General features: G+C 41.4%; 1 protein-coding gene across 7 annotated transcripts in view; it reads left to right on the top strand.

Moving 5' to 3' along the window:
* nfasc (neurofascin) overlaps window positions 1-11,845 on the top strand; it is a 96,324-nt gene extending 84,479 nt beyond the window's left edge. For all 7 annotated transcript variants that reach the window (XM_022745576.1, XM_022745577.1, XM_022745581.1 and 4 more), the window contains one exon: window positions 6,440-11,845. In XM_022745576.1, the coding sequence (XP_022601297.1) occupies window positions 6,440-6,668 (229 nt within the window). In that variant the 3' untranslated portion in view covers window positions 6,669-11,845. The remainder of the gene's footprint in view (window positions 1-6,439) is intronic.
* The last annotated feature ends 3,644 nt before the right edge of the window (window positions 11,846-15,489 follow it).

Here is a 15,489-nt window from a genome sequence, read left to right as displayed (position 1 = left end):
AAGGTGAAGGCTCCCCAGCCCCAGAGTGCTCTGGTGTCAGGATGGTCACATGACATCCAAGTGATGCGTGTGACCATCATGAAACCAGAATGCAGTAAAGCAAAGAGCTATGCATTAGTCAGCGTTTGAAACTAGTTTCCCAAAAGACATTTAATTCAAATAACTGTGTGGTTTAAACCCAGAGATAACAACGCAAGTCATTCATTGGTTGGTCAAGTCACTGTGAGCGTTTATGAAGTGTATGAGTCTAACAGTGAGGACACAACTGTTAGAAGATGATCGTAGTCTAAACCAATGTGAACCAACAGGTCACCTGGCTAGGACTTGTTCAATGCCCAACTGTGACTTTTGAAGTTGAAAACATTAAACAAGTGCGTATGGATGTATTATGATACATGTGTTATAATACATCCATGCAAGTGCGTCCCAGCCTGGTTAATCACTTTTTAGTGTGCCCTGGAAACACCTCTGTTGTGTTGTTAGTGTTCGCAACTCAGGTGTTAATGAAGATGTTTTCTGAGTTAGTTTATGTTGTGTCTGTTTGCATGTGTTTTCTGAAGGTGTAGTGTGTTGAGCTCTCAGGGCCAGCGTACACAACAGCTGATTCAGCCAGCTTCAGATTTATTTGTAGGCCTTTTTCCTTATTGTTATATGTTTTCTTCCTGCTTCCAATCATGATACAAGGCTAAACTTATCATCAGTTTGATGTTGATATTCTCATCTCACTGTTGTGAAGAATATTTTTGAACCATTACTTAAAAAGCCTGGTGGTCTTGTCCGGAATCAGTGTGACGTTAAATAAACTGAGTCATACTGCATACATACTGTGGCCTATAATAACAGATTAATATCTGCTGGTAAACATTCTGTTTTTATATAGGAACTGTTCATCACATATAACATGAATATTCAGTAATTCACAGCAGGGGAAGGTGAAGGGAAATTAGCTGCACAGTTGGTTCAGGCCTTTATAAAGGTTCAGGGCTCAATATAAAATCCCTCTCCTCTGGTTTCTCACAGTCTTGGTTCAGTCACATGTAGAGACTCACATTATCATTCAGTCTTCAGGTAAAACACAGTCCATGGCCACCAGCCACAGAGTAGACAGTTTCATTTATTCTTTTATAGTGAAGCTGCTTACTATCTGATAGCAGTAATTAGTCAGCTCCACTGATCTGAATGTAATATGACTGTGCTGAGTATGTGTTACCCTATGAAACTCGTCTCAAACTCCCCCTTAAATATAAAAGCAAAGAAGCCTCTGTCCTCATGGATCAACTGTTCCAGCTCCATTGTGTGGGGTGTCTCACCCCGTCCTGTTCCCACTCAGGCATCAACATGTTTTTCACTCTCCTTGAGGTTAATTGCATTGTTTTCCCTCCGTTGGCTGACATTTAAAAAGCATCCACCGCCAGGTACATGGTGCCAGAGATGGCGAGGGAAATCAATTTGGATTTTTAGTGTAGTTGGGGGGGTGGACACTTTGACACCCTGAAGGAATTGATTCAGGCAACAAACAACTGGAGAACATTTGGAGGACATGAGACAGAACAAACACTTCACAGATCCAGACAAAGATGCTTTGACCTTCAGTCTCTGAACAGCACTTCAAAGTTAAAGCACCTCCTGTTTTCTCCAGCTTGTTTTGTCTTCTTCCAGCAGGATTGTTCATAGTTTAGTTTCAGAACTTCATTAACTCTGTATAATGAACACAGTTTTACTGCATGGGATTTTAAAGGATAAATCCATGTTATTACAGTTTGGGTCTTTATTTCCATCGTTTGCCATCCGTGTTGTAAAACCAGGTTAACAGCTGAGCTCTGAGAATGAGGCAGTGCTGCTTTAAAAAGGTCAGATGGGTCAAGAAGCATAAGCACTCAGACACTCATAGGTTTAAATAGAAGAGAAAACAAAGATGAAATTGTGATACAAAGTGTTCTTCACAGTTCACAGCCCCACTTCCTATAGATCTGTGACCATAGTTCTCCTGTGTAATGACGGTGGTAATGGTCCAGTCTGCAGCAGTTAGGACACTGGGCTGTTGTAACCTGTCTGACTGTCTGACTGCTCCTGTTTCCTGCTCCATCAAACATGTGACACCCAAGCTGTATCCCAGTCCAGGGGCCACATCCTTCAGAGGACGCTCTAAATGTTTCAGACCGCGAAGGCCGTACTGAAATGAGACAGTCCGGTCACTTTGAGTCACCAGCTGTTCCCGCCCTTACCATTGCATCACAAAGCGCGGCTCCTGTTGCCTATAGCAACCTTGACAATGCGTAACTTTTTTTACAAAACCTTGAGGTTTTAAGGCCTTTGGTTTTAACAGTTATATCGTTAGCTGTTGAACTGAGCTGAAACACAATACTTACATTAACCAGTGTAATCCTCAGGCTCTCTGTCAGTGTTGTTTGCTGCCATATTAATTTCCTAACCGGCGCACAGTGAATCTTAGGATAGGTTTGACCATGAAGCATCAAACTGTTGGAGCCTTCTTTGTAGAGGAAAAGAAGGACACATTACCCAGTCGCTCCGCTGTGACGCAGTCGGTCTTGGACGGATGAGACCCCTGAACTGAGACACAGCTACAGTGTCTCAGCAGCTGGTGATGTCACTGTTGTTATAACTGATCAAAGTGCTACTTCATGTGTTTCATGTTTTTAGGGTTATGGTGATTGAAATGTCTCTACCTCCACCCTCAGCAGAGATAAATGAATGTTAATGTTCCTCATCTCCCTGCATCAACACTGTCAGACCTCCTCTGCACTGTCTGTTTGTTTAGCATGTCTGTTGTCTGTCTGTTTCATGACTGTCTTTCTGTTCTACCCACCCCCGCCTCATGTCTGTGTCTCTGTCTCCGTTTGGATTTATTTTCCTCATTGGTCAAAAGGTCTCTGGAAAGGTATGAACGATGAATAGTCTCCCTCATCATCATCATCTTCACAGTCCCTCTAATCCTGCTGCTTGTCTACTGCTCATCTGCAGCGCATTGTAATCCATTAACACAACAACACAGAACAACTTCCTGCCTGTACAGTGTCAGGTTCAGGTCCTCTCACTTACTTCCTCCACCTCTGCTCCTCCACTCAAAAACATCAGCTGATCAGATCATTAAATCCTCCCTGGCTCTGCCCTCTTTCATTCAGAAGACATTTTGAGTGGCTGGAATAAAAGACCCTCTGACTGCAGCTGGGCTCTGCTTCTCTAACACATTTATTTAATTAGCTGTAGGAGATGTAATGTAGCAGTGGTGCACAGAGCGATGTCCTTCTGATTCACTCAAAGAATATCCATTCACAAAGACACGTGTGACCTGTGGCTCACCTGACTGCTCCTCCACACCTGAACCCACAGGCCTCAGCTTACTGCTCTGGCTTTACAACTACATGTATGACAGTGTTTTCTCTGTGCACCAGCACACTGAGGAGCTTTACCCCAACAAGCCAATAAACTGTACAGTGCATGTATCAACAGGACAGTATTTTTGTCAGGGTTGAAGATGAATTAGAGCCTCCTCTAGATGACCACCTCTGTGGGTGAGGTTCAAGTCAAACTAGAGTTCCACATTGATTGGCTCAAGTACCTGGAGGGAAAGTAACAAATATAAATAAGTAATAACTTCTTACAATAAATACATAAATAAACAAACAAACATGATTATAAATAAATAAAAAATGACAGGAACTCACTGACTGACAGGATATTCAGGGAGCAGACTGACGCAGCATCACTGAAAAAGGAAGTGAACAACACTACAATAAAAATACTAGAAGAAGAAGGAGACGCTGTTCAGTGAACGATACGTCTAAGACACTACTGAACTCAACTCAACTATCAAACTAAATTGCTGAACCTCCCAAAATAAAAGAAGGAGAAGGGAGAAGCTGTTTGGTCACTGAGCCTTCACGTAGATGCATCAACCTCATTCAAGTGGGGAAGCTGCACACGTTTTTAAAGAATAACTTGGTCATGGTTAAAAGAAATCATATTTTACTTTTTGAGAAACAACAGTCATCAGAACAAAGCACCAAGCTGTCATTCTGCTGGTGAGGGGGGTATTTACTTTAGATAAATGTTGTAGGAATTTACCCCACCTTGTTTGGACCATGTATGAAGACAAGTAATAATATAATAATAATAATAATAATAATAATAATAATAGTTAACATTCATCTCCACTGACTTGTGGAGAAGGCAGTATCTTAAAACCAGTGATAGTAAAACTGAAACTATCTGGCTGTGGTTTGATCCCAGTAGAAGTAAATGGACAAACAGTGAGCACGAAGCCAAAGCAGTTCAGTGGGTGACACTCTGACACTCTGGTGAGTCACCAGCTCCCAGTTAAACCAATCACGTCTTTTCCTTCTGGAGACGAGACAGACAGTGAAATATGATAACTGCTCTGATGACTTTCACTACCACTGTTGTTAAGAAGGGCTGCAGTTTAAAACACAGTCATCATTTAGTTTAAAATGCAACCACTGACTGAGTCATGGTCTGATGGTGAACCTGATTCTCTCTCAGGATCACAACCTTTCTCTCACATTCATCCATTTCCTGTTCAGCTCTTACAAGCTTCATATATATGTGGAACATCTTTTCATCACATGTCAGTGTATGTCTCTGAAGCTTGTCTCACTGTCTGACAGATAGATGAAATACATACTGGACCCTCTGTTCTGTCTGAGCTGGATTTGCTGCATCTGTTTTGGTCTTTTTGTACTCTTGATGATTGAACTCTTGATGATTCTTAATACTCTTGATGATTGAACTCTTGATGATTCTTGATACTCTTGATGATGAACGTGTGGTTTCTGGACTGTGTGTGGTTCAGCATGGAGCATGATGAGTGTGAGAAGCTGCAGTACAGAGTCTGTCCTCTCCAGGGCCTCTGACTCTACCATGTGCGATCACCTGTAATGCACTGATATGAGCAGAGAAGAGAAAGACATACACAGATAAATACTTCAGTCTTGCATCCGTCAAATGCATTTTCCTCTGTGATGCTGCCGGCTTGGTCTGACACGAGGAAGCTCATGCTAGTCTAGAGCTCTCTGTCCCTGTGCATGAACTTCTTCCCCCTGAGACCAGAGTCAGGTGACATGTAGCCATGCTCTGAACTGAGACCAAGCTCAACTCCACTGATGAGATCCAGCGGAGTTCTCAGACTAAGATCTCAAGTCAGAATATGGCCCCCACTCAGCATGTGTATGCAAATGTCTTCAAGACATTATTTATCCTTACCCCCACCCCCACCCATCTGTCGCCTTATTTAGCTGCTTTGCCAAATATGTTTTAGGAAATGTAATTTCTGCACCGACTGTTTTCACTACAGCTGTGTTTCCAGTCCAGGACCAAGACACCAGAGACCAGAGTTCACATCCTACATAACGTTTATTTAGAAAAAGATCTATCTATCTATCTATCTATCTATCTATCTATCTATCTATCTATCTATCTATCTATCTATCTATCTATCTATCTATCTATCTATCTATCTATCTATCTATCTATCTATCTATCTATCTATCTATCTATCTATCTAACTATCTATCTATCCAAAACATTTTTTTTTTTCGAATTTCATAAAACTATACCAACTTTCTGTAAAACCACCGGTTATGTTGAGATATAGACCTGTTGCTTTTCACAGGTCTTTTCTCATTTCAAGGACAATAAGAGCAACAGACAGCTTCTTAAAAATGTACTTCTTTAAATTTTACTGCTTCATTTTATAAAAAATGAAATAGGCCTAAAATGTGTAGCTTGAGTTTCCCCTTTTCTTATTTTCTCCATTTCACATTTGAGAAGATTTTATAACAAAACAATTAAACAGCTTTATCACCTCCTTTCCCTCTTGTATCCCACTGCCCCACGTGTTTCTCTATGACCAGTGCCTTAAAAGATAAAAGAATCGGCGCTAGTTGAAACAAAAATGCTCCTTTAAAATTCAATAATAATAACAATTCCTCAATAATTTATAGGTTATAGCTCTGGGTTCAGATAAGACAGGATGTGGGTCTGGATCCAGACTGTGGACCACCTCTTAGTCACCTGTGCACTAGACTCTAACTCTACATGCAGATTTCTGTTTTTTCCACGGAGCCATGTTCCCATCACTAAAGTGAAATGGCTTCAGGTTCAGGTCAGTTAAGAGGAATCAGAACGCGTCCTAATGACATAGTGTGTAAGTACTGTATCAATGTAGACCTGAAAATATTCAAACTGTCCTTTACATCTGGAAAGTCACTTCGTCGTGGATAGAAAAGCTGAGACAGAGACTTCTTGTTATTCTTCCGCAGTCCCTTTAACCTTCCACCTTCCCCTTTTAACCTGAGCCTGTGACAGGCTCCTGAACTCCTGCTCACACCGTGACAACACACTGTGACAACACACTGCTCCCATTCTGACCTTTGACCCTCTTCTTCATCTACCCCTGTAGCAGCGACGAGGACAACAAGCCTCTGCAGGGCAGCCAGACCTCACTGGACGGCAACGTGAAGGAAAGCGACGACAGCCTGGTAGACTACGGCGAGGGCGGCGATGGCCAGTTCAACGAGGACGGCTCCTTCATCGGCCAGTACACGGTGAAGAAGGACAAGGATGAGACGGAGGGCAACGAGAGCTCCGAGGCCACCTCACCCGTCAACGCCATCTACTCGCTGGCATAGCCCATCAGCAGCACATGGGGGACAGGGCAGCCACCCCCACCCCCCATCCCTTTGGTTCAAGGGCGATTCGACACACCACAGCACCACACACCACACACACACATACACACACACACATGAATATAGTACTATATGAAACACGGTAAACAGGAAGTGCAGCAGGGTCTGTGTGGAGACTGTACAGACTTTCCTCTGCAGGAAGTGGAACCAGACCACAAGCCTTTACTTTACGTTTCCAGCTCTGAGAGGATGGCCCATATGAGGGCAATTGGACACAGTGGACAGTGCTTGTTTATCTCTGCTCTGCCGGCCCGTCACCCACACAGACTCGGAGTGTGCCTTCTGGGCGGCGTTCAGCATCTAGAGGCATCAAGCATCGTTTGAGATTTTCCTTTGGTTCATTTCTGCTCCTAACGTTTTCAGTGTCACTGCTCTCCTCCCTGATACACCCCTCATACACACACACACACACACACACACACACACACACACACACACACACACACACTCACACACACACTCACACACACTCACCCCATACTGTAACATATCAGCTTCTAACCATCGATCTCAACAGGATGCTGGCAGATATGTTTATCATATTGATATTTACACAGTGAAAGATTTTAGTTTCTCCACAGCTGGTAGACGAGTCATTGAATCCTAATGAATGCTGTGTACAGACCTGGCACACATATTGGTGCCCTGCGAAACTATGCACTATCACCTCCTCTGTACCTTCACGGTTTAATCTGGTTAGTAAAAGGTCATTTTCACTTCCTTTTTTTACCACCTGCAGGCTGAACTCACGCTTTCACTCACTTTGCCTTGTACAATGTGGTAGACATGTTACCTCTAATCCAATGTTGTAGTGCAGATGATCAAAATGGCTGCCACGATAAAGGCCACGTCTACCGCCAGCAGCAGACGCTGCTACAGTCTGTTGTCAGTGGATCCCATCATGGTCGTGTCTGAGGCAGCGGAGAGGAAAGTTAGTTTAGCTTGTGAAACAGCAGCAGACCACGACCCAGTGAATCCTAGTTAGCTTGCAGGCTAATGCTGCATTCATGTCACTTGGGAAAATTAAGAGTTTTATACCAAAACCAAACTAAATAATGACTAATTACGATTGAAAAAGTTAAGATATTTTTCTACACCAACCTACATGTATTTACAAACCCCAGAGCTCCCAGTAAGCTGTTAGCTCCTGTGGGCTGAGGTGTTGGGCTATGGCCTCTCCAGTGGGACATGAATGCAGCATGAGAAGCTGGGATCCTTGAGGTGCTTTCAGACTAAATTTCCTGCATTGTGTTATGCACACAAATTCAGCAACTGGATTGTTATTACAGTCTGTGTTTTTTCGTCCCAAACAGCCGGCGCTACAGACGTTAGCTGTGAGCTAGCAGAGGGGTCTGCACCTTGTTCCTTCCTTCTTGATTTTTATATAAACCCAATTGATTTGTTGAGCATTACAAAAGAAAAAAAAGACTGCATTAAGGCTGTGTAGAATACTTTAAAAATGACAATATTTACAGCATGAAAATATAGACATTAAACTCACAGCCAGCTTTGAGATGAAGCTTTATTTTTTATTTTTTGCAGAGGAAGATAGAAAAAAGAAAAATGTTTGAGTGGCAGAAGAAGTCTGAAGACGTGTGTGAGCTCACCTGTCATGTGTGTCATGTAGTCGCTCTCTCTGCAGACTGATGGACTGACAGTCACTAATTGGCTCATTGGTCTGTTGGCCTGTAGCTACTTATTAAACCCTTCAATGCTAAATCACATAGATATGAACTGCAGTTAGCAACACATTGTATTTCAAATATTTATTTTATATTTCTATTTATTACATTATGTGGATAGTATTAATATATTAATTAGTTCTTTATTCAATGATTATCATATACACGTTCTGTTGTTTCACATCAGGAAATAGCCAACATAAAGAATTTGTTCCTGCTCACCACAAGAGGGGTTCAACACAGCAGCATGTTCCAGATGTTTCTGTAGCAGCTGGATTTCCTGTTTTGAACAAAACAAAAAGAAAACACCTGTCTCACATGTCTCTCTGTCCATTGTGCTGCTCTTCTCATGCTCATGTTGTGTTACTGTTGCTCCGTGTTGTTCTTCAGATTTATATAACCTAACATTTCCACCACATAGAAAATTAATATTGTTGCTTATGATTATTTATTTGGCATATATTCTGTACATGTAGGTCTCTTATCTTTGTAAATATTTCATAGTTGATTTCAGCCCTTAAAAAATGCTTTATTAAAAAAGAAAACAAAGATTTAGAAATTAGCATCTACCAAGCAACAAGTGCATCCTGAATCTGTCGTGCACCTCTGTGATGTAGTTTTGACTAACATTTGCACTCTGCACAAGTTACAAAAATCATCCTTCACTCTGTGTTGCCCTTTGCTTTGACATTGTAATATATGGTAGTGACTGCAGTCACTTTCTTAATGATGGCTTGGATTCTATATTGTGAAGAAGAAGAATATGTTATATTGATGTAAATAAGTCCTGCAGTATCCCATTTGTAGCATTTGTCACACTCAGACTGCTAGTAGGCCTAAAACACATGCATTCGCTGAGGTATTGGAACATATAAACCTCCATACACTGCTCTTCCTGAGACTGCATCTACTCTCACTTCCCATATTGCCTTTCACCTAACATGCTTATTGTTGCGTAGCTGTGTCCCATTTCAGGTGTCACCTCAGAAGAATAAAGGTTGAGACCGTCATGCCTCACACAGCCTAAAAGCCACAAGCTGAGATTAGCATTAGTACCCGAGAGCGTCCACGTGATGTCAGTTTAGTCACCTGAACTTTATTCAGACCATGCACGCCGACGCACGTGGGAACATGTCCACCCATGCAGGAACCCTGTATACTGTAAACAGAAGTGTGTGCATGTCTACTGTCCTCTCTGCTGCCCCGTCCACGTCCCTTAATGCTGTATTTAAAGGTGCTATATGTAAGTTTTGCAATTGCTACATAGCTAATGTTAGCATTAACAGCTGTTTACTCAGTCTAGAAGAAACGTTGTAAGTTTACCATCAAACTCCATTCCTTTACTAGTCAACAGCTGTCTACAGAGGTGGAAAAAAACACCAGTGTTACCTCGGGTCTCTATCATGTCTTTTCTTCAACTGAAGTTGGCATGCTAACAGGTAGCCCGTCTCATAACTTTCTGATAGTGACTCACTGTAGCCTCCAGTGTGTCCTGAAGAAGTAGCTGGTCAGAGGATGTATTGTAACCTCTTGTATTATAAAGACAACAATGGCTGAAGCTCTTGTTTGGAGGCCATCACCGCCACCTGCTCCTAACAAGAAACCAGAGAAAACTTACAGATAGGTAAGGTTAGTTCCAACTTGTAAAATTCACATTTCCAAGATTACCGCCAGGAAGATACCCTCAAATGAAATACTGTAACCTTGTCACTGCTGGGCCTTAAAAATCTTCCCATAACTTCAACCTTTGAGAACCTTGTGAGGTGCTGGTTCTAGACCTTGACCAGTAGGTAGTTGAGCTGATTGGACTTGTGGCCCAAAGTGGTATCAAACCAGTTGGTAGTTTTTCCATTTATGCCTTTGTGCACTTAATCTTATTAGTCATCTTGGTTCATCTTTGTCTCTGCATTGTTTGGTGATCTACATCCCCTTTTCTGCTGAATGCTAGCTTGCTTTGGTAACCCTTGTTGTGATGTGAAAACACATCTGCGTTACCAATCATGATCGATCAACATCAGTGCTGCCCACCTCTGAACAATACCTGAGACCCCCAGAACCTAAACTTAGCTCCAGGAACTGACTGGAGAACAAAACTAAAGCAGGAAACAAAGCAGAAGTTATGACAATGGCTAAGTGCTACGTTGCGTCAGTAGAAAAGGGATAGAAGCAATACAAGTTGACATCACCTGAATGCATTACCAGTTAATCATGTGACTCAAACAGTTGCCCAGTTTTGGGACAGAGGAGGCTGCGATTCTTGGCTCATTTGGAAGAGTCTGAATTAGAAAGACCTTGTGGATCCATTATGACATTTTCAAACTGCAAAGAGGCACCCTAAAGTGGAACACAGTGACTCAGTGACAGGCAGCCATTTTGAAAACAGTTCCCCCTTCCAAAACAAAGAGACACCTGATTCTCCAAAACCCAACCTTTGTGTCATTTATTCTTTCTCTTAGAAGCTCATGTCCCTGTCTGTCTCGCTGCAGAACCTCAAGGCAATATCCTCTGTGTTTTCATGTTTTTTCTCTGATGCTGTTGTCTTGCAGTGTTTTCATGTCACACACCCCCGCTCAGGCGGTTGGGTAGCCTGAGTGAGGGTGTGTGATGAAGAAAGACCTGAAACACCTGATGAGTTCAGGAGCATCACTGAGGACGTGTCCTTGGATGTCTCTGTGAGCCACAGTGTGTTCACTCTGACCTCGGTTTGAGCACTGGGGTTGTTAATCTGAGCATCTTGAAAAAGAGGAGCATGGTGCTGAAGTGGAAGAAAACAGTGAGTGAAAGCACTCAGAGATTATTGGGTTTGAACTTTCTTTCTGGACTCATTGGAATGGTTTTCTTCAAAATCTGGTCTGGACACCTGCACTCTCCTCCTCCTCCCTCATGGCCTTGTCTTCGTCCCCCGGGTGTATCACAGTGGGGAAATGTTGTAAACTGGCTATATTACAAAGAAAAGAGGATTATGCATATTTGCTGATACACAGTGCTTTTTTTCTTGTCCTTTTCTTTGTGCACATTGACTCGAGGTGTGTTAAGAGTCGAGCATCTGTTTTTACTGTCTGCATCGTCTCCACTCACCTTTCACGGGGAAAAAGAAAATCTCAATGTGCAGTTTTACAGCTTTGTGTTGTTCTTTTTTTTATTATTTTCAAAATGCTGCAAAGTCTAGAATTTTACTAGTGCACATTTTTTAACTGATTGATCACATGCTGTATGGCTTTTTTTTAAACAAATTCTCATATTAGCATCTTGTTTTTATCATGTGTATCAGAGCAGCAAAGTCTTGCTTCAACATGCAGAATAACAGCTTTTGTAAGGTACATCTACTCAACAGAAAGTGGCATAAATATATTCACCATGTATGCGTGTATGATGAGATGTTGCAACTTCTGCTAGCGACGCCTTCTTTATAGTAAAGCTATCTCCTTTTCTCTACCTCCTGACTGCTCGTCTCTGTTCATCTCTTAACTTTTACTTTTTTTCATGAACAGATTCAACATTTATTTGTAGTTTCCAAGAAAAAAGAAAAACACAAATCAAACTTGTGTTTTCTCTCTTACCTTGATTATAGTTGAGGTGATATAAAGCAGCCGCATCAGTTGCTGTGTTGGTTAACATCATCATGTGTTAACAGCTGGTTTGTCCATGTGAGCAATTTAATATTTTCACCAGCTGTTATGCCATGTTGTTGATACATGTTGCTCCACAGTGACGTGATTCAGATCAGCAGGCAGGTGTTGGAATATAAATGTCACTGCCCTCTGATACAACCCAAATGAATGTTCTTACTGGAGATGTGTCACAGATTATCAGATCAGTCTTTGTTGATACATGACTAACTAAGTCTTATGTTGTCACAGTAGTAACAATTTGGTTAGGTTTAGGCACAAAAACAACTTGGTAAGGTTTAGGGAGAGGTAGTGGTTTGGGTTAAAATAAATACTCTGTTAAGTTTACTCAGCCATCATCATCATTTCTTTTAATTTATCATGAATTTAACTTGTAAACAAATATGTAATTGTAAACTTGGAAATCATTTCAAATTGGATGACTTGTTTCTTAAGCACAAGAAATGCACATAAAGGCACATACATCCAGGCATTAATAATATTGCTACTAACAAGACTTTAAGTGCTTCAGAAGGTTATCAAATAATTAGTAAAATAATAAAATAAACATTTTTTTAAAGTGCAGCATGCAGAAAATTATTGATACATTCTCTCTGTCGTCATGTTTTTTTCAGAAAGATTAATGAGTCCACATTGTCAGCAGAAAGAGCAGATCTTTTCTTTTTGCCTTTAATGACAGCCACAGTGAAAGTGACAGGAGAGTCGGGGAGAGAGAGAGGGGATGAAATGCAGCAAAGGGCCATGCGTCAGTCAAACCTGGGCCGCTGCGTGTTGGACTAACCTTCATGGTACGCGCTCTATGAGGTGAGCCACTGGAGCCACAATATGAATGAAACCAGACATCCTGTACCAACAGCACAAATATGTGAACCGTTACCATGGTTCAAATTACGGGCGAGATAAGGGGAGCTCAGCTCCCCTGAAAATGACAAGCTCCCTTGAAAGCCTCCCTGAGACGTTAGGGGGAGATCTAAAAAATTGTTTACTTTTGTGTTACAGATTATATTTTTATTTTTACATACATTAAGGTTCCTGAAATAAAAAACAATAATATAAATATGTCAATGTTGTGTGTTTATTTTCTTAATACATTACATTTTCCTGATCTTCTGTCTCCATTAATTAACACAATTCTGTGTCTACTGCTGTGGCCATCCATGCGTGGCAGCGCTGCACTAAAATAACTAGATTTACGTAGCCACCTTAACTCCACATCACTGAAGCAGTAGTAATAGTAGAATGTAACCCTATGATTGACCGCTCTGCTGCACACTTATAAGTATGCGTGTGTATGTGATATGTGTAGTGGTGCATTCCGGAAAATAGGGCTCCCCCAAATGCCACAGTGTAATTCAAACCCTGACCATCACACCTCTACCAGGTATCCACAGAAATCCTCCATGACGGCCCAAATTCTCAATCCTGAATAAGCAACACAAAATCAGGGCATTCCCCTGATGCACCGCACCACTCCTCAGAGCCAACAAGGCAGCTGAGGAATCTGAACAGATGGCAGTTTTGGCTGGGTCCTTAGAACCATCAGCAAAAATGTGCAAATACCCTCTCTGAAATTGATTTACACATTTGCAAACATGACTACAAGGAAGATTTCTATGACCTACCTGATTAAGCAAAGATAAATGTACCTCAGGTTCAGGGAGAAACCAGAAAGGAATTCTCTTTGACTTCTTCTCCTTACCTACAAATTCCCAGTAATCCTCTAATTTTATTTTAGGCCACTCAAGCAAATTATGGAGCCCCAATTTGTTTGAGAACTAGAACTGAGCTCCAATAGGGTTTTTAAAAAGAGCACTGGCACACAAGGGGTGTGAGAGCAGAGGTGAGTCCACAGTTCCATCACTGGACTTAAAGTACTGGAGTACTTGATTTTAAAAATTCAAAAGTAAATTTTTTATGTCAACACATTGTTGTATTGTTCCACATTTACAGAACCTAATGACTCTGAAACAACCTACGGACTGACTGACTGACTGACTGACTGTAGAACCTGTAGAATGACCAGACTGTAGAATAACCCTACTGTAGGATAGATAGATAGATAGATAGATAGATAGATAGATAGATAGATAGATAGATAGATAGATAGGTAGATAGATAGGTAGATAGATAGATAGATAGATAGATAGATAGATAGATAGATAGATAGATAGATAGATAGATAGATAGATAGATAGATAGNAATGTGCAAATACCCTCTCTGAAATTGATTTACACATTTGCAAACATGACTACAAGGAAGATTTCTATGACCTACCTGATTAAGCAAAGATAAATGTACCTCAGGTTCAGGGAGAAACCAGAAAGGAATTCTCTTTGACTTCTTCTCCTTACCTACAAATTCCCAGTAATCCTCTAATTTTATTTTAGGCCACTCAAGCAAATTATGGAGCCCCAATTTGTTTGAGAACTAGAACTGAGCTCCAATAGGGTTTTTAAAAAGAGCACTGGCACACAAGGGGTGTGAGAGCAGAGGTGAGTCCACAGTTCCATCACTGGACTTAAAGTACTGGAGTACTTGATTTTAAAAATTCAAAAGTAAATTTTTTATGTCAACACATTGTTGTATTGTTCCACATTTACAGAACCTAATGACTCTGAAACAACCTACGGACTGACTGACTGACTGACTGACTGTAGAACCTGTAGAATGACCAGACTGTAGAATAACCCGACTGTAGGATAGATAGATCGATAGATAGATAGATAGATAGATAGATAGATAGATAGATAGATAGATATTTTATTTAGCCCCTAGGGGAAATTCATGTGTCCATTAGCTCCTTGTTGATAATAATAATAATGAAAACAGTTAATAATAAATGAACAATAATAATTAGATTAGTCCACTTCCTTTGGCTGAGGTGTTGTATCGCCTGATGGCAGTGGGAGCAAAGGATCTCCTGAACCTCTCTGTTCTGCAGCGCAGTGCGCTGTTTGCTGCAGCTGTAGCTGCTTCTCTGTCCTGCCAGAATGTTGTGGAGAGGATGGTTGGTATTGTCCAAGATAGATCCATCTCCATCTTACATTGCATGCGTCTCTCTACAACAGTCCTGAGTAAGTCCAGACTCCTGCCAAGCACAGACCCAGCCTTTTTTACCAGCTTGTCCAGTCTCTTTGTGTTCATGTCAGACATGCAGTTTCCCCAGCAGACTGCAGCATAAAAAAAGTACACTGGCCACCACTGACTGATAAAACATGTGCAGCATTTCACTGCAGACGTCAAAGGACCTTTACATGATCTGCCCACCTATTCTCCAAGAGAAATCAATGATAATGCCTCCATGTCCAGCTGGACCAAAGGTCTCTCTACATCACATTTAGATAATGGTGAACACTTTCATCTGTCTGCACAGATCCACTACTCTAACCCATCCCTGTACCGTCTGAAAGCCTGCATGACAACAGGTGCACAGGTAAAAGCTTTCACAC

Source organism: Seriola dumerili, unplaced genomic scaffold, assembly GCF_002260705.1.
Source record: "Seriola dumerili isolate Sdu_G_001 unplaced genomic scaffold, Sdu_1.0 BDQW01000088.1, whole genome shotgun sequence".
NCBI lineage: Eukaryota > Metazoa > Chordata > Actinopteri > Carangiformes > Carangidae > Seriola > Seriola dumerili.
Note: the sequence above shows the minus strand (reverse complement) of the source record. Positions and strands in the feature narration are given on the sequence as shown.